This window comes from Ciona robusta, chromosome 8 (genome assembly GCF_009617815.1).
Source record: "Ciona robusta chromosome 8, ASM961781v2".
Taxonomy (NCBI): domain Eukaryota; kingdom Metazoa; phylum Chordata; class Ascidiacea; order Phlebobranchia; family Cionidae; genus Ciona; species Ciona robusta.
In genome coordinates, this window is record NC_143242.1 from 7492721 (window position 1) to 7514987 (window position 22267).

The window sequence follows — 22267 nt, forward strand, 5'->3', positions numbered from 1 at the left end:
ATAAATGAAAACATAAAAGGGAAATAAATTTATGTGACATTACAACTACATTTTCTGTAATTTTATTTTGTATTTAAAAAAGTTTAATCGCTACGTTACGCTCCAAAATACCAAGGAACTGTTACTACTATTGATTGAAGGCATATAAACTTATAAATGATAATCCTGTAGCAGTTTAGCTGGTGACCAGTGAAAATTTCTCAAAATGTTCCTTAGGTCTCACTTATACCCACTGTATATACTGTTTAAAAGTCTGGCGATTGTGTTAAAAATTAGTTATAAAAAAGTCACCGGCCACCAGATAAATGAATACCCTCCTCATTAAGTGTGGCCGTGTTTTTAAAATAACTTATTAATATCACTTCTATAAAAAGCAATAAAAATTACACAATTTCAATACAGAGTTAAGGAATAAAGGGTAAAAATGAGAGGTTATAGATTATATGTGCAATGTACATGAGTTGTAAGGTACATATGTATATTCAAATTGTCACTTTTGTTTTTTGAGTTAAAAAGGTGCTTTAAAACTAACAGGCGTTCATTTTGGATGTCACTTTATAATGTTGGTTAGAACAGTATAATATGCAACACAACAATTTCAAAAGGTAAAAATTACAACTCTTTAGAAGCATTTAGTAGGGTGGGGTAAGATGGTCCAGGTTTTCCTTGCCTTTTTTCGTCCCATTTGGAAGTAAACAAAGAATATTTACAAAGCTTTATAGCGTATTCTCACGACTTGAAAAAAGCGTTGTTAATTGTTAAAAACGCGATTAGGAAATATGGGATATTCCGTAAGTTCTAACGGTATCCATCTTACCCCACAGTACTGTATGTTTAAAACAGTTAATGATAAAGAGTTGGAACTACTGGGTTGTCACGTGTTTCAGGCTATGCTCAGAGTTCAGTCGGTTGCTATTTGTTGAAGACCTTTCCTCCATGGACTGCACATCATCAAGTCTCTTGCATTTGTTTAATTCACGTTGTGTGGATTGGAAGAACAGCTTGAACTGTATGGATGAATGAAACTTGTTTATTCTTATAAGTATAAAAATATAATGTGTATTCTGTATCTTATATACCTCGTACCTGCTTACAAGTTACCATGTAAATATGTTTATTTTAGAGCTTTTATAAAGGTACTTATTTATTTATCCTTGCATGGCCGGGTAACGACTGTCGTTATAACACGGGTATTTTGTTTCATACATCATGTGCCCGCTTATGAGTTACCAATACCACGTATGCAACTTTGTAGGTGATTTGTACTTTTCTGTATGACACTCAAAGAAAATTTATATTATTTGCCATAAATGCCACAATCCATAATGTTGTCGCCAAATGCTGGTTTCCTATTATAGCATATAAAGTTAATAACAAATAAATAGTTAAAATACGGTTGCAATTCCAAAGATATAATTCTAATAACTGAGAAAGCATGAGCCTACAATAAAGCATACATGCATGAATGCTACATATATTGGCATGCTATGATGAAGTAAAACGCCATTTTAAGAAAATGTTTCAAATTCTCAAACTTTAAACATGCCAGGATAGGTAAAATACCGTTTGAAAAAACATGAAAATGTTTGGGAATTCTTTAACTTCAAACGTGCCATGATAGGTAAAATACAATTTAAAAAAAATTGCCAAAACTTTTTTCATATATAACATTACACTTATATATAAACGCGTGAATAAACAACTTTTATTTCCAAAACTTCCCCACCTTTCTGCATTCCTTACTGCACATAATGGAGTTGCTTCACTGCTTATTATTCCCTCATTTCGGCTTGCATTGTAAAGCCTTACTGAGCGAGTGTATGCTAGTATCTAGTGTGCATAAGACTGGGTTAAAGTTAAGTGAAACCCAAAGTTTCTGCAACTCAGTATGCATGTATGGTTTGTTTTGTGGTTTTTAAGTTTTAGTGGCTTTTATGTGTGGTGTTTTGTATGTTGTTTAGTATGCTGTTCTTTATGTATGGTGTTTTTGTGTGGTGCTTTTTGTATGGTGTTTTTTATGGTGTTTTGTATGTCGTTTTGTATGTTGTTTTGTATAGTGTTTTGTTTGTTGTTTTGTATGGTGTTTTGTTTGTTATTTTGTATGGTGTTATTATATATGGTATTTTATGTATGGTGTTTTATGTAGTGTTTTTTTTAGGTATAGTGGTTTTTGTGTGTGGTGTTTTTTGTGTGGGGTGTTTTGCTTCTTGTTTTGTATTTTGTTTTGTACAATGTTTTTATGGTATTTTGTATGGTGTTTTATGTAGTGGTTTTTATGTGTGGTGTTTTTTTAGATGGTGTTTTTAATTATTTATATTGTTCATATGTGTGGTATGTCTGTATGGTATTTACAATTTAAGTATGCTATAAGATAGGACATGAGATGCTACTACAGCAACACAACAATCCCATTTGGCTTGATTAGTGACAATAGTAAGGATTATCAATTATCAAAATAGATTTTTATCATCCAGCAATCCCAGCCTTTATATATGTTGTCAAGTAATGAATTATCCAAATACCCAAAGCATGTTATTAATTTGATTAATTAGTTTATCATTAAAACTCCAACACAGCAATTGAGGTTTGGACATTTGCAATACAGGGTCTAACAACAGGGTCAAAGGAAATGGTTTCAATAAATACAGGTCCATGGAAAATAGAGCAAACCAGCTGCAACAATCAAATGTCTATCAATGTAACTTGGCCAGGAAGTAAGCAGCATGTAACTGAAGTATTGCCCATTATAAACTTCTCAACCATATAATATGCCCTATAAATACAGGAAATATCACCGCCAGTACAAGGGCACTTCTTCCTTATATGAAGTGAACTTTATGACATTTTATCGAATTGACATGAAAATTCATGTCTGCGACAAAATACTGACAATACAGCATAGAGAAAAGGCCAAGGCACGCTTGTTTATAGAATGCACTTGTTCTTTAGGCTTATTGCATTTTCAGCGGCGCCAGAAAAACTCAATTAAGACGACTGACCCGACATTTTAAAGTCCAATTGAAAGCAAACAGATTTTACAACGGACTATAAATTTAACATAACAGCTATGTTGTTTACATAGAAGTAGGACCAAAGACACCACAAGCAACAAAAACAAAACACCTTGTTATTGTAACAGATTGAGTCCAGAAGGTAACTTCACTTAATGCTTAAAAATAACATTAAAATTAATGAAAAATACCTGGAGTCCACATTACAGATACCCGTACACCGAAAATAATGGTTAAAATTTAAAAACAGCAAGTTATAAACTAGTTAAGAATTAACATATTTTTAAAACATAAACCATCTTACTTCCGCATTTAAATATTGTATTTGCCTTGTGGTGGTAACTTCATTTAATCCAGCAAATTTAAACCACTTTAACTTAGTATTTCCACATTGTATTTGGTGTATGATATATCTCTGCATTCATTGCCATTCCATTTCCCACTTGAGCCTGTACACCATCTGTCCTCACATATAAATCTATCAGCACTTTATCTGCAATCAAACATCTCAGGATCCCTTGGTGTTGACTGCAATCTTTCAACTCTAACTATCTTATTGTAAATTGGTCTGCGCATATCAACTGCTCAATACATGCTTTGTTTCAACTCATGCCTTCTCCTAATGTAGCGCTATTGATAAATAAGCCTACTTAAGATCCAGCTTGTTTTAAATACAGCCCAATAATAAAGTTTAATAGACTTTGTTTAAACCCTTTGGCATTCCCTAATGTAGCGCTTTAGATAAATAAGTCTACTTAAGAATCCATCTTGTTTTAAATACAGCCCAATAATAAAACATGGTCTATTATCTTGTTCAATAGACTTTGTTTCAACCCTATGGTATTTCCTAATATAGCAATTTAGATAAATAAACCTACTACTTGAATTCATCTGTTTAAAACACCCCGCATAAGTTTTAATAGCTCCTGAATGACTGCTTTTTTTACCTTATCGTGCTCATTAACCCCATGTTTTTAACCCTATGTTATTTCCTAATACATCACTTTAGATAACTTGGTAAGTTGGCCTAATAGTTAAGAATTTAGTTTTTTAATACCACCTCATAAGTTTAAAAAAAAAGCCAATTTTTAGGGAATTTGAAATACCGCCTCATAGGTTTTCAATACACATTTTTCAATTTTTCAAGAAATTAAACAATCTTGTTTGTTGACTAACAATATAAAGGCTCATGTTTTGAATTAATGAAGTGCCATGCATAAAACATAAACGCCATGCAATAATAATGAGCAGCTTATTCATAGCTTAACATGCGTACAGAGAAACACATATGACACCACAACGGTCATTAATTAAACGCTAGCGCCGTGGCACAGCCAGAAAACATAAGTCCGGGGCTTTCAAAATGGTTTTACCACCTAGCCATTAGCCATGCAATATTTATAAGCATCCTTTTCACACCTTTATATGCGTACAGTGGTCCGACAAATATTAAATATACTATAAGGTAAAAAAACACTTTAGGTAAAAAAAACAGTTTGGGTTTTTTTAAAAAATTATGATTTTTTTGACTCCCGCAGCTATGCCAATTTTAACGCAATATTATAATGAGCATCTTATTTATAGATTTACATACATATAGTGCAACACATACTGAAGTCTACTTACAGGTATTATTTGAAAAAAAATATTGTTTTTTTTTTAAATTAGATATATTTTTTTTAAGTATTCCCAAACTGTGCCACTAGTCATGCAATGTTACCATGCATCTTATTTACAGCTTTACATTCGTTGATTCGTATAGTTGTGCAACACATACGTAAGTCTACTTACAGACATCAATGCTGTAACTGTACCAATGACTAACCCTCCAGCTACATCAGAAAATCTATGTTTGTAATCAGAGATTCTTGAACAACAGACCCATACAGCCCAAGCCACAATACCCGTTTGAATTAAGTGACGAACCAAACGTGTACGTTGGGAGCGTAAGCGGAATTCCAGGTACAACTAAGGATAAAAAACTTTGGTTTAAAAATGAATAAAACTTATTTATCATTGTGTAAAAAAAGGCATCATCCATTTCTGCAACAGAAGCAATAAAAGAGTTGCAGAATACAGGGACAGATTCACAGAAATTATAAGGACTACCTTTAAGATTTGTTGTCAAACTTGAGTGGCATTTATAGCGAGTATGTAAACATTCGTTAGTTTATAAAACGGTTTCCATTAAACTTATAATCGTGAAATCAACCAATCAACGACAAAACACAGGAATGTTACAATGTATAAAATGAAGGAATGCGCCAATAGCTATTGACACATGCTCTATAACTTAACTATTGTATTTAAACACTTCATTACAATACCAAATGATATTATCCATTTTATGTAACTTGGCAGAGAAATTAAATACACAGGAAAAAACGTATGTTTTGTATTTAAATACCTTATTACAACAACAACGGACTTACCAGCATAAACACTGCAACGTAAATAGAAAACGAAGCGTGGCCAGAAGGGAAAGACTTCCTACAAACACAAATACATGTTGTTGTTATACAAGAGCGGCAAATTCTCTTATGGCATGAGTCATGACATTATGGTCCAAGACATATTAATTGTGAATGAAGTCGCCTTTTAAAAATGCAAATTAGGCAGGGAAAGACACACATTCATAGGAAAACCCTACTATTTTTTATCACCCTAGTTACACTTTAAAATGGGTTTAAGTTTTACCCTGCTGTTAGGTTTTACAAAGAAGCAGAGCCAAAGTATATTGCATTCACCGTATTAGTCAATCAGGTTCCCTATGTTTGACGACTATGAGTGTAACTATTTTAACAATGTCACTCCAGGTCCCTAGAGGTCAGATTATGACTAAAATTTCCCATCTGGATCCTATTATATAGGTATAAAAATATAATACCTTGAATCTGACATTCTTTTCTTAAAATCAGATTGTGGAACAAGTGGGTGCGAGGTTCGGGTACAAACATAATTCTCTATATACACATGCTGGTTTGCGAGAGTACAAGTGACATTAGATTGACACATATCAAGAAAATGTGGGCGAGGTCTCCCGATTGCATCTTTGCCGATGTCGGTAAGAAACTGGTTCACGCAAGCGCCAATAAAAAAGTAACCTGAGATAAATGAATGTAATCTATGTAATACCTCTTGAGTGGTGATTGATGGTATTAATATAAAGATGCAAAACAGATCAAGGTACCAATGAAAAAATTACTGGAAAAGAAAAAAAATAAATGAGGATCTCTGTGATTACCCGCTAAGTTACATATTTGGTAACTCGTAAGGTTTGTATAAAACAGTGAGATTTAATAACAGAACATCCGTGTTATAACAAAAAATGCTTAATGCAAGGATAAATAAGATACATCTATTTAATAATAGCCTCCTTTGCAGCATACCACCATGATAAATCATAATATATTTAATAGTTAAACTACATACCTATACTCCTATACACATTAACAACAATAGGATGAAAGACAGAAGTGTTTCCAGTCTTAGGTGATCTTCTATATAACAACAACTCCACTACACAAACCTTAATAACAAAAATATATATAAATTTAAACCTTAACTTAGAAATCATGGGCGATGACTTTGTTAAAACAAAGTTACACTCATAGTTGTCAAACATAGGGAACCTCATTGAATAATGTGGTGAATGTAAAATACTTTGGCTCTGCTTGTTTGTATAGAATAGACAACTAACAGCAGAGTAAAAGCTGTTCTAGAGTTTAAACTAAGGTGCTAAAACATTAATGTCTCGAAAAACATTAAATTGTCACCATTGTTTTAAAATTTATGGTGACATGCCATTCCAGGCAATCAAAACATGATGAAAAACAAATGTCTATGTTTTTATTCTATGGTGGTAAGTTGATCAGTAAAGTTCTGCACCAAGACACAGCATAGGCCAATGGCACCTGAAATTCAAGTCATACAGTTGGCCCATTATCCCAACATTGTTTATGCACATTCTATTCTATATGGGTGAGATCCTACAGTGAGGCATGCCATGGGGCCTGGAATTTAGACCAGAATTGGCCCATTACCCCAACATTGTATATGCACATTCTATTCTATATGGGTGAGGTCTTACAGTAAGGCTTGCCATGGGACCTGAGAACCAGAGTTAGGCCATTACTCAACACCTATGTTATAAATTATACATTAAACTTACGGAAACTATATAAGCAACTGTGCCTGATACGAACAGTACAACTGATGATATTGAGCTGTTACGATAAGGATAATGAATGCTGTCATCGCTACAGAAGTAACCAAGTCTATTCAGTGGAACGACATGCAGGAGATTGTACACCCACAATGGAATAACAACTGAAAAACAATTAAATATTGAATTTATTTACGGAGCTTTAAACCTGTACAATTATTTTATAAAATATAAAAACATATTATAATATTATGATTTGATTTCAGTAAAGAAATATGAAGCATGAAATGTAGGATTTATTGTTGTCGTAATAACAACTGAAATACAAGTAAATATTTAATTTAATAAGGTGGTTATAAACCTGAACAATTATAAAAACATATTATATATATAATTCTTTTATAAAAACATATTATAATTTGATTTCACTTAAGAAATATGAAGCATGAAATGTAGATGTGCAGAAAATGTAAGATTTAAAAATTATGTGCGGGGAAAAAGTTTCTTCGGTCACAAAGGTCAGGGTAATATACAAAATTATGAAAATGGGAAGTAACGGTAAAATACAGATGAATAAAAGTACAAAATTTGTTTAATTAAAGTCTGTTAGTCTGTTAACAGTATAAAACACATTTTAAAGTAAGACAGATTAAAGAAAAAATATTTAAATATTGCTATGACACATTTCAATTAATAAAATAAGACCAAATACTTACATATGAAAAAACAAATAAGATCATACACAACTTTTAAAACTTCCGTTTTAGTTGAAGCCATAGCAAATTTTCAGGACACAGTAAAAAAACTAAGTGTCCTTGCGTATAACACCTATATATGAAGAGAAACGTGAATAAATTGCTATGAAACTTTGCGAACGTAACGACTTTTCTTTACTGAATTAATAACGCTCTTACACATTCATTTAGAATGTGGAAATCTCCAATATTATTCATCTTATGAGTAATACATACACTACGTAACTGTAAAAGTGGTCGCACAAAATAAACACAAATTCGCTAATATATTCAATTGCCTTTTTCTTTTTTTAACATTATGACGCAACAGTGACAGTGAGTGGTAATATTTCGCGCTGTTCTAGAACACGAAAAGCGCCCTGTCAAACTTTGAAACAAATCTAAAGAATGGCATATGCGAAAAGTGAAACACAAATGTTGTGAGAACGTTTTACAAAACGTTGTGTGCTAAACTTTTGAACATGAAGTTAGTGTATAGAAATATAAACAAAGATTCGTCTGGTCAAATTACTTTAATTCCTGAAGATGGAGAAGACATGTGGCACGCTTATAATCTTGTTCAACCTGGAGATAGTTTACGTTCAACAACGTTGAGAAAAGTTCAATCAGAATCGAGCACTGGGAGTGTTGGTAGCAACAGAGTAAGGACAACTCTTACCATTGCTATTGAGTCAATTGATTTCGACTCCCAAGCATGTGTTTTGCATGTAAAAGGAAGAAATATACAGGAGAACCAATATGTCAAAATGGGGGCTTACCATACTCTAGATCTGGAGCCAAATAGGAAGTTTGTATTGGCGAAAAAATGCTGGGATACTGTGCATCTAGACCGGATAAATGTTGCTTGCGATCCAACACAGAACGCTGATGTGGCAGCAGTGGTAATGCAAGAGGGTCTTGCCCACGTATGCTTGGTGCTATCGAGTATGACATTGGTCCGTGCCAAGATAGAAACACAAATCCCAAGAAAAAGAAGGGGAAATGCACAACAGCATGATAAGGGTGTAGAAAAGTTCTTCGACTCAGTTATGCAAGCTATTATACGGCACATCAACTTTGAAGTTGTTAAATGTGTGATTTTGGCAAGTCCCGGTTTTGTTAAAGACCAGTTTCATGACTTCTTAATGTCCCAAGCGGTTAAAACAGATAACAGATTAATCATTGATAACAAGTCTAAGTTCATATGCGTGCACGCCTCATCTGGTTTCAAACACTCACTCAAAGAAGCATTGTTGGATCCTTCTGTTGCATCCAGGTTATCAGACACAAAAGCAACAGCAGAAATAAAGGCTTTGCAAGACTTTTACAAAACACTACAACACGAACCAGACAAAGCATGCTATGGGTTAAAACAAATCGAAAAAGCAAGTGCATCCGATGCCATTGATGTGCTCATGATTACAGACATGTTGTTACGATCACTTGATATTGCTTTGCGCACCAAACTTGTTAGAATCGTGGACCAGGTAAAGGATAGTGGTGGTGTCGTCAGGGTGTTCTCATCTATGCATGTAAGTGGGGAACAACTTGGCCAACTCACTGGTGTTGCTGGGATATTAAGGTTCGCTGTGCCAGGGATGAGCGATTCTGAGGACTCTTCGTCAGAGGAGGATTGAAATATCTTCTCTTTATAACAAAGGCATCAAGTTTTATGAATTTTAGAAACATCAAGGGTGACATTGTTAAAATGGAGTTACACTTATAGTTGTCAAACATAAAGAACCTCATTGATTAATGTGGTGAATGCAATATACTTTGGCTCTGCTTGTTTGTATAGACACCTAACAGCAGGGTCAAATCTGTTTTTGGTATAAAACCAATGTGCTAATTGTTCAAGAAACCCCTAACTGTACCATGCCTTAGCCACACTAAACCTTTGATAGCCTTTTCCTTTAGCAGTTAGTAAAATAGAAATATTTTCTTATATAGGTATTAAGGAATGTATAAGATTGAATTGCATGAGTTCCATGTTTATTTGTTGGTACAATTTTTGTACATACAATGGCTCTGCATGTTATGTAGTATTTATACTGAAATCTTTATCTACTGTAAATGACATCTAAGATCTGTGACCTTTATTTTTGGTGTTTATGTGATATTTATTGAATATGCTTGAAAACACAGGTTTCCAAGACAATCTAGGTTTGTTAGAAGAATTGGTGAAATGAGATAAAATATGTTTAATTATTGTGATTTGGAACATTTATTGTCATTCAACAGAATACCAACTTTACAGGGAACAATCAATGTGTAATTAAAACAACAACGACAGCAATATGCTTCTATGCTATATGGGTAAGGAAGGTCCTTATCAAAAGGAACCTAGGACTTAGACCAGAATTGGGTCATTACCCCAACACCCAGGCTAATTATATAATATAAGTGAAATTAGTAAAAAATGCTTCGCTTTAGTGAATAATCAAAACAATATGTTTTACTTAGACGGGTAATAAAAATATTCACTTATTGCACAAACAGAAAAAAAACTAATGCCGAACAATTAGATTGTTATTGAACACAGAATTATGAAGGATCACTAGTAACCACCTGTGTTACATTAATTAAAGCAGATTCAGCTTGAACAATTGTTTTTACACGGTTTGTCTCTTGTTCCGCGCTACGCTGTAATCGTTCTAATCGGTCATGAACATTTTGAATAATATTGTTAATAAGTGTAACTCGTCGCTTTGAGTTTATAAGGCGACGAGTATAAGGGTCAAAGTTCACATTCACAGGCTGCTGTTCACTGATTCGCTGGAGATCCGATGAAACTTCTTCTATTTTAACTCTCAGCTCCAGCTGAAAAAATTAAAATCAGTTTTGCTTCAACCTAGTGGTCCCTAATTTGTTGTCTATATTATCAGCCATACAGAAAAAACTGTAGATAAAATGCCATGCGTCCTAACTTGTAAACAGGCAAAAAGACGCATGAAACAGAACATATGGGTTATAATAACGACTGTTGTTGCCCCACCACAGAAAGATAAAAAAGTTTTATTTATTCAAGTTACATTGTCAAGGTAAGTTGCAGATTTGTAAATTAAGCACAAACCTAAAATTATACATACACTTTAATTATTTTAAATACTTAGTACTAAATCTATAGTTTATAAAGTATGTTCCAACACACCTGAGACTTTCTTACTGCTTCAACCTGATTATCAATTCTTTGCACAACTGGTTTTATTACTCCACAAATCCCACTTGCAGTTTCATTGCCATCTGTAGTGTTGTGGTCAGTATTAGAGTCAGCCATCTACAATTAATGGAATAAATATCCCATGTTATTACGAATAAATTGACTAAATATAATGGTAGATGGGAAACCTTTATATGAATTGTTCCAAACAATATGATCATTTTACAAATGGGGATTCAAAATTGTACTAAACTTTTATCACAAACAAGTTCATTAACGCACGATTATAAATTCCATGTTAAAATTACTCGACTGTATTTTTTTAATTTTAGTTTTTTATGGTTGCATGCGAATTGCACCATCTAATCGTATAACTTCTCCATTAAGCATTTGGTTCTCAATGATAGTTTGCACAAGCTGAGCATATTCATCTGGATGGCCAAGTCTTTGTGGGAACGGAGCTTGTTTTCCGAGCTCATTTTTAACTTTCTCTGGAAGAGATCCCAAAAGTGGGGTCTCGAACAATCCTGGCGCAATCGTCATGACACGGATTGAACACACAGATAAATCTCGTGCAATTGGTAAAGTCATGCCCACGATTGCCCCCTTGCTTGCACTGTATGCAGCTTGACCGATTTGCCCCTCATATGCTGCCACACTTGCTGTATTAATGATCACGCCTTTTTCTTGCCTTTCCGAAATATCATTCTGATTCATCATTTGCGCAGACAAGCGAATGACATTAAAGGTTCCGCACACATTAACATCCAACACTCTTTCAAACTGGTCCAGCGGGTGTAGCTTCTTCTTATGCATATTATATGTCCTTACAGCAATACCAATACCAGCACAGTTAACCGTTACATCCAGTTTTCCAAACTTTGACTTAGCAACGTCCAACGCAGCAGAAACATCCTCTGTTGAAGTTACATCACCTGGACAAAACACACAGTTGTTTTCGCCGAGTTCTTTGGCAACTTTTTTCCCATCTGATGACGGCAGATCGAACATAACAACGCGACTGCCATTCCTGACCAATCGTTCAACTGTAGCTCTTCCCAAGCCCGATGCACCACCAGTAACAAGACTAACTAAACCACCTACAGCTCGACTAACCATTTTGAATGTTGCACAGGTTTTTATCTGTTTATAAAAAATAGAAAATTAAGTGTTGGAGACTGTGGCTAAGTGCTTTCGTCGTAACTGACAGTTCAGACCCTTGACCATTCTTCCTTACTGAAGGATACCGGGTTTAACACTCAAGAAAAGTGACCTTGGACAAGATAGCTAGCAGACATTGCCCCAACCCACTGATAGGCCTGTAACATCCTGGGTGTCAAGGTAACGCGGTAACTGTGGGCGTGTAACAATGTAGGACGTGGACATCACCCACATCAAACATCACTAAAAATATATATTTAACCAAAAGAACAAACCCAAAATGTATTTAAAAACACGAATAAGTATACAAACCGTTTTATTCCCTTCTTACGAGAGCTAAATGAAGTGCGACCTGCTCAGAAACGAAGCCTGCAAAAGTAAAGACACGCTAAGTATAGATCACGTGACCCACCTTTCTATATTAAAATTATTTCTTTGTAAATGCAAAAAAATATTAATGAGTTAACATTACATAAAAATATTCTCTATAATTTACGCAGTTTCACCCTTTTTAACCAAGTAACATATTTTACTCCCCAATCAAGTTTTGTAACAGGGTACCATAAATACCAACTGATAAATTCCCGGCAAAAGAAATTGTTTTTAAAACTAAGAAGTTGCAGAAAAAATTATTTATGTCAATTGTGCAAGTTATTTGTTACGATTTTTGTAGTTATTTCTTTATTTAGTGAAGAATAATATTTAGGATAAGTGAAGAATACTTCTTAAACAACTAAACAAACTGCCTAACCTATACCGTTACGTTTTTTTTCATTTACACCAATTTATTTATATTTCAAACATTTCTTAATCATCATGTTTGTTTTGTTTTCATAGAACGCCAACTTAAACCTGCTATACATGTTGTAGTTATCATGGATACGAGTTCCCAACCTACTACTAGTGATATTGAGTCATTATTTACCCAACTTGAAACTGAGGAAGGAAAAGACCATCAAGATGTCATTAAAAAACTTCAAGCAATCAGACTTTGGCAGCTGATGCAACAAGAAGAACTGAAGCAGCAACAGCAGTCTCAGTTGGCAATCCTTAAATCGCAAACAATTACGTCTATTAGTGATGATACTGATGAAGAGGAGAAGGATGATCCTGAGGAGACAAGTGATAGAGAAGATGTGGAAATTGATCATGAAGATGTTTTAGCGATTCCCATAAGATACGACTCGCCTGTTGATGGTGGTCGCGGAGATAATTCCCAATGTGATGTAGAAGCCGGTCAATTTTTGGATAAATCTTCATGTGATAATCCCACTGATGAAGGATCTAATGATGGGGATGATAATGACGACGTGTTCGATGACCAAGTTGAAGTCAGCTTCGAAAACACATCGAAAAACCCTAGTAGTTTTGACGACATACCTTTAAAAAGTAAAGGAGCGACGTTTGAAGAAATTCTGGAGAAAGAACTTCAGCAAAACGGGAAGACGGAAGTTCCTAAAGTAAAGAAGAACATCTCTTCTACCCCTAAAATTTCCAAAAGAACGTTCCTTCGAAAAGGCCAAGGAATAGCGAGGTTTAAAGGCCCACCACCTAAACCAAAAGTTAGAACAAAAAAACAAACTGAGCAAAAGCAGGAAGTTCACCACAGAAGTAAAACTCCTACAGTCGAGATTTTTGAAAATAAAAACACCGCAAATGAATTTTCTCAAAATACTATGGTACCATCAAAAGATAATAATGCTGTTAAAATACATGAAGCTAAAACTATGACACAGCAGCCTATCCAGCCAGAAAGACAAGTTGTGCGTAAAACATCCCGTATGACACGAAAAGAACCAATTAAAGAGTTGCGTCTAAAACCAGTGGTTGAGTTTCAATCTCCGCTTATATCTCGTGAAAATAGCTTGCAAAACCTTTATAGTCCAACTTGTGGTAGTCCCGAACCTTTGTTACCAAACTTCCAGGAATCAGCTTGGTCAGATGTTGAAGACTCGGTGCTTTTAGTAGGAGAGGAGCCAGCTCAGCATGGCATGGATTTTAATAAAACATCCAATGAAACATTTGAGCAAATAGAGAAGTATTGTAATGAAAATTACGCCCATGTTAACAACATACAGAGCCTAGACAATGAGTCAATCTCCTGCCCAACTGTATTGGAGCACCAGAAGCCAGCACCCCCACCTAATAGATTAATGCAAAAGTTGTTCCCGAGCTTAAAACAGGATCCAAAAATGAAACCAGTGTCCCCACCCCAAGCTATTGAGAGAAGCAGCATGCTCTGCAGCAGAAATGAGGAAAACAGGATTCCTGTAGATGAGTCTGTACAATCTACATTACTGAAGAGAAAGCTTGAAGAAATGGAACTGGAAATAAAAAGGTTTCAAACAGAATCGTCAAAGTTGTCTTTTTTGAGAGAAAAAGAAGCAAAGCAGTTGGAAGTGAAAAGGAAAGAAGTGGAAATGATTGAGCAGCGTTTTAAAGAACAATCTGAACAATTTGAAGATTTTCGTAAGTCTGAGATGAAAAAACTGAAAAGAGAAAGAAAGATGTTGGACGAACATTCAGCTTTTTTGAAAGATCTTCCCAGCAAGCAATCTCGGGAGCAAATTGCAGACCTGGAGAAAGAAATTCTGACTTTGCAGGAAGAAATGAAGATCAAGGAGCAGAGGTTGGGGGCTGTTAACAGTAGACTGCGGTGCCAATTGGATGTTGCTGTAAAAGAAAATAAAACACTTTGCGAAAAAGTTAAAAAGCTGGAGGAAACTGTCGAAAAATACGAGAAGCAAAATAATTCAAGGAAAAATAAAAAAGCAAATACGGTTTGGAAAGCTATAAATGATATAGTTGACGAATCAGATTCTAAGTTAGATAAATCTGATCAAGAGAATTTCCAACCAAGTGTGTTGCATTCTGGTGCGCTGGAGAAATCCCCTGTTGGTGTGTTTAAGGAGATATTAATGGATAGAAATGATAATGTGCTGGTAGAAGGAGTGGCGGATGAAATACACAGAGGGAATACTGGGGAAGGAAAGAAAATAGAAAGAAGGTTAAAAGATGGCACACAAGAAATCACTTTTCAAAAAGGAACGCAGAAAATAATATCACCAGAAAATGGCTCTGTGCAGATCAAGTTTACAAACGGAGACGTCAAAACAACTTTTCCAGATGGAACAGTAACTTATTTATACATAGCTTCGGGTACTAAACATACAACACACCCTAATGGACTGCAGATAATAGAGTTTAATAACAACCAAGTGGAAAGGCATTTTCCTGATGGTTCGAAACACGTATCTTTTGAGGATGGTTCAAGTAAGATGGTTAAACTTGATGGAACGGAAGAAACGATATTTCCTGATGGAACTGTGATGTTAGTGAAGGAGAATGGGGAGAAGATAGTTGAATATATGAATGGGCAGAAGGAGGTCCATACGCCATTGTATAAACGCCGAACATACCCAGACGGGACGTGCAAGACTGTTTATTCAGATGGAAGGCAAGAGACAAAATACTCTTCTGGTCGAGTGAGAGTAAAAGATTCTAATGGAACAATTGTAGTTGATACAATGGGCCCTACTGGTGTAGCTTCTTTATAGCAAATTGCATTTTTGTCATAGTATTTTACAATTTTTCACTATTTTTCATGCTATCGTTTATGTTTATTAAGATTAAAAATTCAAAACCCAATGCTATGGTTTTTTTGCAGTTGATTCTTATAGCATGTTGCATTTTGTTGTAATATACTTATTAGCCTAATAGCTTAAACACGCAAACATTTATGTTTTACTGTAAGTTTAAATACAACCTTGTTAATATTTGCTGCTGGATTAAGGTCTTGAATAAATATTATTTTGTTTCTTTATTGCGTTTGTATACATTCCAACTAGGTGTTTATATATTTAACATAAGTTTATAATTTATTGTTTATTTTTTTATCTACTGTGTGCGTATGTGATTGGTACATTTGTAAATCTGTTGTGTCAATGGATTAAATGAACTTAATTATATGCTTATATGTGGTAAGTTTAAGTTTCAGGGGAGACAGGGATAGTTTAAAGACGCAATCTTATTAAACAAATCTAACATTCATTCATTCAACTTCTTGGTTGTAATGTTTACTGATTGTGATTAATGCAGTGCAGAAAATTCCAGGGCAAGCTTGCCCACCCAGCCACCCCGGGTTTGGCGCCTATAGGTAAATATTCAGGAGAATCTTTGCAATGTCAATGCAACAACATAATAAACACACAATGTTTATGTCATGTAAAATGTGTTACCCGAGTTTAAATAGCCTAGTTATAAATTTCCGAAGACAAAGTTTTTTAACTTTTTTGGCGAGTTAACCAAAACACATATTGCGGAAACTGTCGCCTCCTGGTTTTCCGGCCGAAACGACTATTAGTAACAACGTGTGTTTTGTATTTTCGTTTTTTCGTGAAATTTTAACTAAAAATACTGCTTATGCAGCTGTAATTTGTATTAAAACTTAGTAAATATTGTGTATTTTAGGTTTATAAGTCTGACTGTACTGTGGAGTAAGTACAGAGTAAAAATGGCGCAGTTTGATCTTACATCTAAAGTAGGATGTTACCTTGATCGTCATTTAGTTTTCCCTTTGCTTGAATTTCTCTCGGAACGAGACATTTTCGATGAGCGGGACCTACATAAAGGGAAGCTTGAGTTACTTAGTAACACCAACATGGTGGACTTTGCTATGGATGTACACAAGACATTATACCCGGGAGAGGTAATGCATTTTCTGTTTACCTAAAAAAATCACAAAAATAATTCCTACCAAATCTTTATACACACAGTTTTTTAAAATTGTACCTTAGTGTGTTTTACTTAGATACAATCCAACATGAACTAAGTTATACTGTATTGTCACACTTTTTGAGACTTTTAACTTCAGTATAGTTTTTACCCATAGCGCTAATAGCCCGTTTATTTGCTGCTAATTTTGTTTTCCACGTTAGTTTTAAGAATTTTATTTTTGCTGTAGAAATCATAGTTTAGATTTAAAGTTAACTTTTTGGACAGAGAATATTTTTTGAACTTTTTTGTGCGGATTAAAAAAAATCCAGGATAGGCCTGCCAACCCTACAACCCCAGGTTTGGCGCTTATGGTTATTTGGCATTTCTAACAACCATTTTCACAGGAAATCCCTTCAAGCCTTCGAGACAAGAGAAACAACGTTGTCAGTTTGTTGAAATCATATACCGTTAAAACTGAGCCAATAGTTCATATATTTGAGCAAGATGAAGTCAGAAAACAGGTGCATTTAATGTTAAACTTATGGGAACAATATATATTTTATTAGTTATAATATTATAAATATACATATTGGTAGATAATTCCTCCCTCTTTCCAATAAACTAACTGAAAGTTATTACCAACTATAAGTAAGCTCATGAACATTTTTCAGAATGCATATTTGCATTACTCGTCCCCAAGGGGTTAAATGAGTCTTAAAAATATGGAAGATATAATAACTGCTTTTTAAAACCGCTGGTATACAATGATACAATCCTACTCATTTTTTTCATTTAAGCTTAAGAGACAAAAAAATGTTTAAAAAAATAGATTTACTTTTTGTGTTTTAAGATTGAAACAACTCGCGACGGCAAACAGTTGTTTGAATATTTGGAAAAAAATCACAACTTTAAACTGGAAGATCTTGATACGTTGTACGATTATGCGAAGTTTCAATATGAGTGTGGAAACTATTCCGGGGCAGCGGAGTATCTCTACTTCCATCGTGTGTTGGTTCAACCGGATGACAAGAGAGCAATGGACTCGCTTTGGGGAAAACTAGCGAGTGAAATATTGATGCAGGATTGGGACACAGCGTGGGAAGATTTACACCGCTTGCAGGAAAGCATTGACTCCAACACAATAGCAAGCCCTCTGCAGGTAGTTTAAGTATTTAACATCTAAATAGGAGTCTGATGATGCTATTTTAGGCAAATATTACACATTTTTTTGTTGGTTAATTTATTTCATAACACTTAATCTTTGCTTGATCATCATTTGAAATAAATGGTAATACAGTGGCCTGGTTCGTGAAATTTACCTTGCGTCTTCGTATCACCATAGCAACATAATTGCCATTGAAGCTTAACCTACCACGGCAATTTAGTGCATGTCATATTTTGTTCCATTCACTTTGTGGATAAGCTCCTACAGTGTGCCATACCATGGGGAAGCCAAAATCTTTATCTTGTGTTCATTACCATTTACTAATCCAAACAAATGTTACAGTTACTCCAGCAAAGGACATGGCTCATACATTGGTCTCTATTCGTTTTCTTCAACCATGCCAAAGGAAGAGATGAAATTATTGATTTGTTTCTTTACCAGCCACCCTACTTAAACACCATACAAACCATGTGTCCATGGGTGTTACGGTATCTAACTACTGCCGTTATCACTAACAAGAGAAGAAGACAGGTTGGTATACTTATATTGAAACTTACAGATTTAAAAATGTGTCGAATTGTTTAAATTTGGTCCCGATCCAATGCTCATGAAGTTGGACAACTTTTGTATAAAAATAACAGTCAGGGTTTTTAATATTACGTATTTCTTAGACTTGATTGTCTGTAATGTGTTTCGAAGCAATTAATCCTTTTAGACTAGGCACCAATATTTTTAAATGCGGATGACAGGAATAATGAAACAAAATCCTGTGAAACAAATCTAACCTATAGGGTTATAAATTCTACCGATTAATGCCGTGCAAATTCCAGGGTTAGGTGCAAAACTCCCAATTCCAGGGTAATATTTACTAATTCTGGTGTAGAAATTCCACTTTGGCCTGCCCACTCTGCTATCCCAGCTTTTTGGTTTTTATCACTGAGCCATCAACAACCAATACAGTTCAAATGAATTCCTTTGCAGGTTCTTAAAGATTTGGTTAGAGTGATCCAACAAGAAGCATACACATATCGTGACCCTGTAACTGAATTCCTTGAATGCCTTTACGTTCACTTTGATTTTGACAAGGCCCAAGAAAAGCTACGCGAATGCGAACTTGTTCTTTCAAACGATTTCTTCCTCATCGCTTGTTTGGACGATTTTATCGAAAACGCTCGACTCTTTATCTTCGAAACTTTCTGTAGGATTCATCAGGTAGTTGTGGTAACTTTAAATGAACAATCTGTAGGGAAAGCGTTAGGAGTCATGCTGTAGGATTTTACCCTTACAGAAGAGAATGCATATGCTATATTCGTATAATGTGAATATGCTATATACATGTATGGTGAAAGTCCAACTCTCTCCTAAATCCCATGTTCTGTAGAACCTCATTCATATAGAATAGAATGTGCATATACAATGTTGAGGTAATAGACCAACTCTGGTCTAAACCCCAGGTCCTATGGCATGCCTCATTGTAGGACCTTATCCATACAGAACAGAATGTGCATATACAATGTTGGGGTAATGACTAATGGGTCGACTCTGGCCTAAATCCCAGGTCCCATGGCATGCCTCATTGTAGGACCTCACCCATATAGAATAGAATGTGCATATACAATGTTAGGATCCTAGACCAATCCTAGCTTAAATCCTAGGTCTTTGTCCTGTATTTCCATACCACCTCACAGATTTAGAATAGGATGCTCCCCCTACACACTATACACACCTTATACCCCCACAGTGCATCAGTATTGACATGCTTGCTGACAAGCTAAACATGTCCGTGGACGAAGCCGAACGATGGATCGTCAACTTGATCCGTAACGCTCGTTTGGATGCAAAGATTGATTCAAAGATGGGGCATGTTATGATGGGGACGCAAGCTGTCTCATCATATGAACAAGTTGGTGATGTTTCATGAGTGTATATTGTTCATATGGTTATGTATCATGTCATATCATGAGTATTTCGTTCATATGATCATGTATTATCATGAGAATGCATTTATGTCATATTCATAAGTAAATAGTTTGAAACAAGCTGTTTTATCATATGAACAAGTTGGTGATATTTCGTGAATGTGGTTCATGTTTATGTGTTTATGTATCATATCATGAGAATGGATTCATGTATTATATAGTAGGGTGGGGGAAGATGGGACACCTTTAGCACATAACTTCCAAATAGCCTGATCGTGTTTTAAAGAATTAACAACGGTCTGTGGGAATCGTGAGGATACGGTTTCATAATTCTTTGAATGTTCTTTGCTTACTACCAAGTTGGGATGTGAAAATAGAGTTAAAAAGTGTCCCATCTTCCCCCATCCTACACTGTATTCATTATTCATTAGTTTAAAACAAGCCGTTTCATCATATGAACAAGTTAGTGATATTTTTATGAATGTATATGATCAAACAATCATGTATCATATCATGAAAGTGATTCCATTTATCATAATTCATGAGTAAATAGTTTAAAACAAGCTGTTTCATCATATGAATAAGTTTTTGATATTTGATGAGTTTAAATGATCATGTATCATATCATGTGAGTGCTTTCATGTATCATGACTACATGGTGTGTGATTTTTCCGGGAGTATTTCTTTTTTATATCATGATATGATTATAACTACATAATTTAATTTCCCATCAACCAGGTAATTGAGAAAACGAAGAGTTTAGGTTTACGAACCCAAATGTTGTCGACAAACGTTGAAAGAAGGTTGAATAAAGAAAGAGATCGAACAGATGCTGTGAGTGCTGCCAAATATGTTTCACGGATATGTTTCACAGTGTTTCTAAATTGTCAGCTATGCAAAAAATATTCATTCACTTACAAAGTTACAAACATGGTAACTCGGAAGTGAGCACATGTGTTTGAAACAGAACACTAGTGTTATTGCAACTGTCACCAGTGATAGTGATATTGCAACTGTCATTGCTCTGCTATAAAAATTAAAAGAAATGCCGACTTTGGCTGTTTTAACAGCCATGCTTTTACACTGACAATTTTACACACTTTTTCTTTAAAGGTGTTCCTTTTTGAGGAAATAAATGAAGTTATATTATGTTTAACTACATCAACATTATATGTAGGTTCCCCACTGGGCAGGAGGGCCAAAAGAAAATTGGTGATCGTTCGTTTCAATTGGGATTTAAGATTTCATTCTGTTTGTTTTTCAAGATCACTAGAAGAATATATAAGGAAATAATTCACTGGGTTGTAAATCGTGTTTGAACGTCGTTTGGACTTGGGATGGGAAATAAATGTTTTGTTCTCAAAAGATGTGTTTTTTTATGGGTTTTTGTCGAATTTTTAAAAGCCAATAAAAAGATACAGAAACAGTTATTCTGGCAACTTGAACTATTTTATATGTGTTGTAAAAAGATCTGTTTTTAACGGTCCTTGGGTAAGTGGGTTATTGGTTTTTTAAAACGGGAATAAAGAACACTACCTGTATACCACTACGAAAGAAATCTATACTTGTCGAGAATATTTTGCACTGTTAAGGTCCGTTCACCCTGATTAGAGCGACCTGTATGAAACGGTGAAACGACGGTATGCAAATAACTGCCAGAAGGACAGATTTAAGAACTTAGAAAGGGCTGTCAGGGTAATGAGCTCTGTTTTAAATCTCAGGTCCCATGTCATGCCTCACTGTAGGACCTCACCCATATAGAATAGAATATGCATATATAATGTTGGGGTAAAGGGCCAACTCTGACCTAAATCTCAGGTCCCATGGCGTGCCTTACTGTAGGACCTCACCCATATAGAATAGAATGTGCATACTGCATATACAATGTTGGGGGCAATGAACCAACTCTGGCCTAAATCCCAGATCCCATGGCGTGCCTCACTGTAGGACCTCACCCATATAGAATGTGCATATACAATGTTGGGGTAATGGGCCAACTCTGGTCTAAACCCCAGGTCCCATGGCGTGCCTCACTGTAGGACCTCACCCATATAGAATGTGCATATACAATGTTGGAGTAATGGGCCAACTCTGGTCTAAACCCTAGGTCCCATGGCATGCCTCACTGTAGGACCTCACCCATATAGATTAGAATGTGCATATACAATGTTGGGGTAATGGGCCAACTCTGGTCTAAATCCCAGGTCCCATGGCATGCCTCACTGTAGGACCTCAC

General features: G+C 35.1%; 6 protein-coding genes across 7 annotated transcripts; 3 read left to right on the plus strand and 3 right to left on the minus strand.

The window, feature by feature from the left end:
• Positions 1-46: 46 nt before the first annotated feature.
• Positions 47-8107, minus strand: LOC149732980 (phospholipid phosphatase 1-like). 2 transcript variants are annotated; one of them, XM_089882575.1, is made up of 8 exons: positions 7893-8107; positions 7183-7340; positions 6444-6540; positions 5899-6115; positions 5444-5501; positions 4803-4979; positions 1727-1830; positions 47-1007 (listed from the first exon to the last, which is right to left on the minus strand). In XM_089882575.1, the coding sequence occupies exons 1-8, from the start codon at positions 7951-7953 to the stop codon at positions 971-973; spliced, it is 909 nt and encodes a 302-aa protein (XP_089738701.1). In that variant the 5' UTR covers positions 7954-8107; the 3' UTR covers positions 47-970. The 2 variants fall into 2 exon arrangements, with proteins under 2 accessions (XP_089738701.1, XP_089738700.1); XM_089882574.1 differs by lacking the exon at positions 1727-1830 and having other exon boundaries at positions 7893-8078.
• Positions 8108-8233: 126 nt separating this feature from the next.
• Positions 8234-10124, plus strand: LOC149732981 (protein pelota homolog). The gene has a single exon (XM_089882570.1). The coding sequence runs from the start codon at positions 8393-8395 to the stop codon at positions 9545-9547; it is 1155 nt and encodes a 384-aa protein (XP_089738696.1). The 5' UTR covers positions 8234-8392; the 3' UTR covers positions 9548-10124.
• Positions 10092-11187, minus strand: LOC149732982 (SNARE-associated protein Snapin-like). Its single transcript, XM_089882585.1, has 2 exons — positions 11062-11187; positions 10092-10730 (listed from the first exon to the last, which is right to left on the minus strand). Exons 1-2 carry the CDS (start codon positions 11185-11187, stop codon positions 10455-10457), a joined length of 402 nt encoding a protein of 133 aa, XP_089738711.1. The 3' UTR covers positions 10092-10454.
• On the minus strand, positions 11187-12667 carry LOC149732983 (3-hydroxyacyl-CoA dehydrogenase type-2-like). Its single transcript, XM_089882578.1, has 2 exons — positions 12544-12667; positions 11187-12213 (listed from the first exon to the last, which is right to left on the minus strand). The coding sequence occupies exon 2, from the start codon at positions 12187-12189 to the stop codon at positions 11407-11409; it is 783 nt and encodes a 260-aa protein (XP_089738704.1). The 5' UTR covers positions 12190-12213; positions 12544-12667; the 3' UTR covers positions 11187-11406.
• A 373-nt stretch (positions 12668-13040) lies between these two features.
• Positions 13041-16199, plus strand: LOC149732984 (uncharacterized). The gene has a single exon (XM_089882554.1). The coding sequence runs from the start codon at positions 13107-13109 to the stop codon at positions 15786-15788; it is 2682 nt and encodes an 893-aa protein (XP_089738680.1). The 5' UTR covers positions 13041-13106; the 3' UTR covers positions 15789-16199.
• A 438-nt stretch (positions 16200-16637) lies between these two features.
• Positions 16638-21396, plus strand: LOC149732985 (eukaryotic translation initiation factor 3 subunit E-B-like). Its single transcript, XM_089882565.1, has 8 exons — positions 16638-16939; positions 17352-17468; positions 17798-18106; positions 18455-18643; positions 19094-19324; positions 19854-20015; positions 20770-20865; positions 21209-21396. The coding sequence occupies exons 1-8, from the start codon at positions 16745-16747 to the stop codon at positions 21245-21247; spliced, it is 1338 nt and encodes a 445-aa protein (XP_089738691.1). The 5' UTR covers positions 16638-16744; the 3' UTR covers positions 21248-21396.
• Positions 21397-22267: the final 871 nt, after the last annotated feature.

Coding starts and splice junctions, on each gene's coding strand:
- LOC149732980 (XM_089882574.1), bottom strand. CDS start 7,953: ATGGCTTCAACTAAAACGGAAGTTTTAAAAGTTGTGTATGATCTTATT. Junction 5,502..5,898: donor AAAAGAATGTCAGATTCAAG/GTATTATATTTT, acceptor TTGTGTTTGTAG/GAAGTCTTTCCCTTCTGGCC. Junction 4,980..5,443: donor ACGTTGCAGTGTTTATGCTG/GTAAGTCCGTTG, acceptor TTTTATCCTTAG/TTGTACCTGGAATTCCGCTT.
- LOC149732981 (XM_089882570.1), top strand. CDS start 8,393: ATGAAGTTAGTGTATAGAAATATAAACAAAGATTCGTCTGGTCAAATT.
- LOC149732982 (XM_089882585.1), bottom strand. CDS start 11,187: ATGGCTGACTCTAATACTGACCACAACACTACAGATGGCAATGAAACT. Junction 10,731..11,061: donor AAGCAGTAAGAAAGTCTCAG/GTGTGTTGGAAC, acceptor TAATTTTTTCAG/CTGGAGCTGAGAGTTAAAAT.
- LOC149732983 (XM_089882578.1), bottom strand. CDS start 12,189: ATGGTTAGTCGAGCTGTAGGTGGTTTAGTTAGTCTTGTTACTGGTGGT.
- LOC149732984 (XM_089882554.1), top strand. CDS start 13,107: ATGGATACGAGTTCCCAACCTACTACTAGTGATATTGAGTCATTATTT.
- LOC149732985 (XM_089882565.1), top strand. CDS start 16,745: ATGGCGCAGTTTGATCTTACATCTAAAGTAGGATGTTACCTTGATCGT. Junction 16,940..17,351: donor AGACATTATACCCGGGAGAG/GTAATGCATTTT, acceptor CCATTTTCACAG/GAAATCCCTTCAAGCCTTCG. Junction 18,107..18,454: donor CAATAGCAAGCCCTCTGCAG/GTAGTTTAAGTA, acceptor CAAATGTTACAG/TTACTCCAGCAAAGGACATG.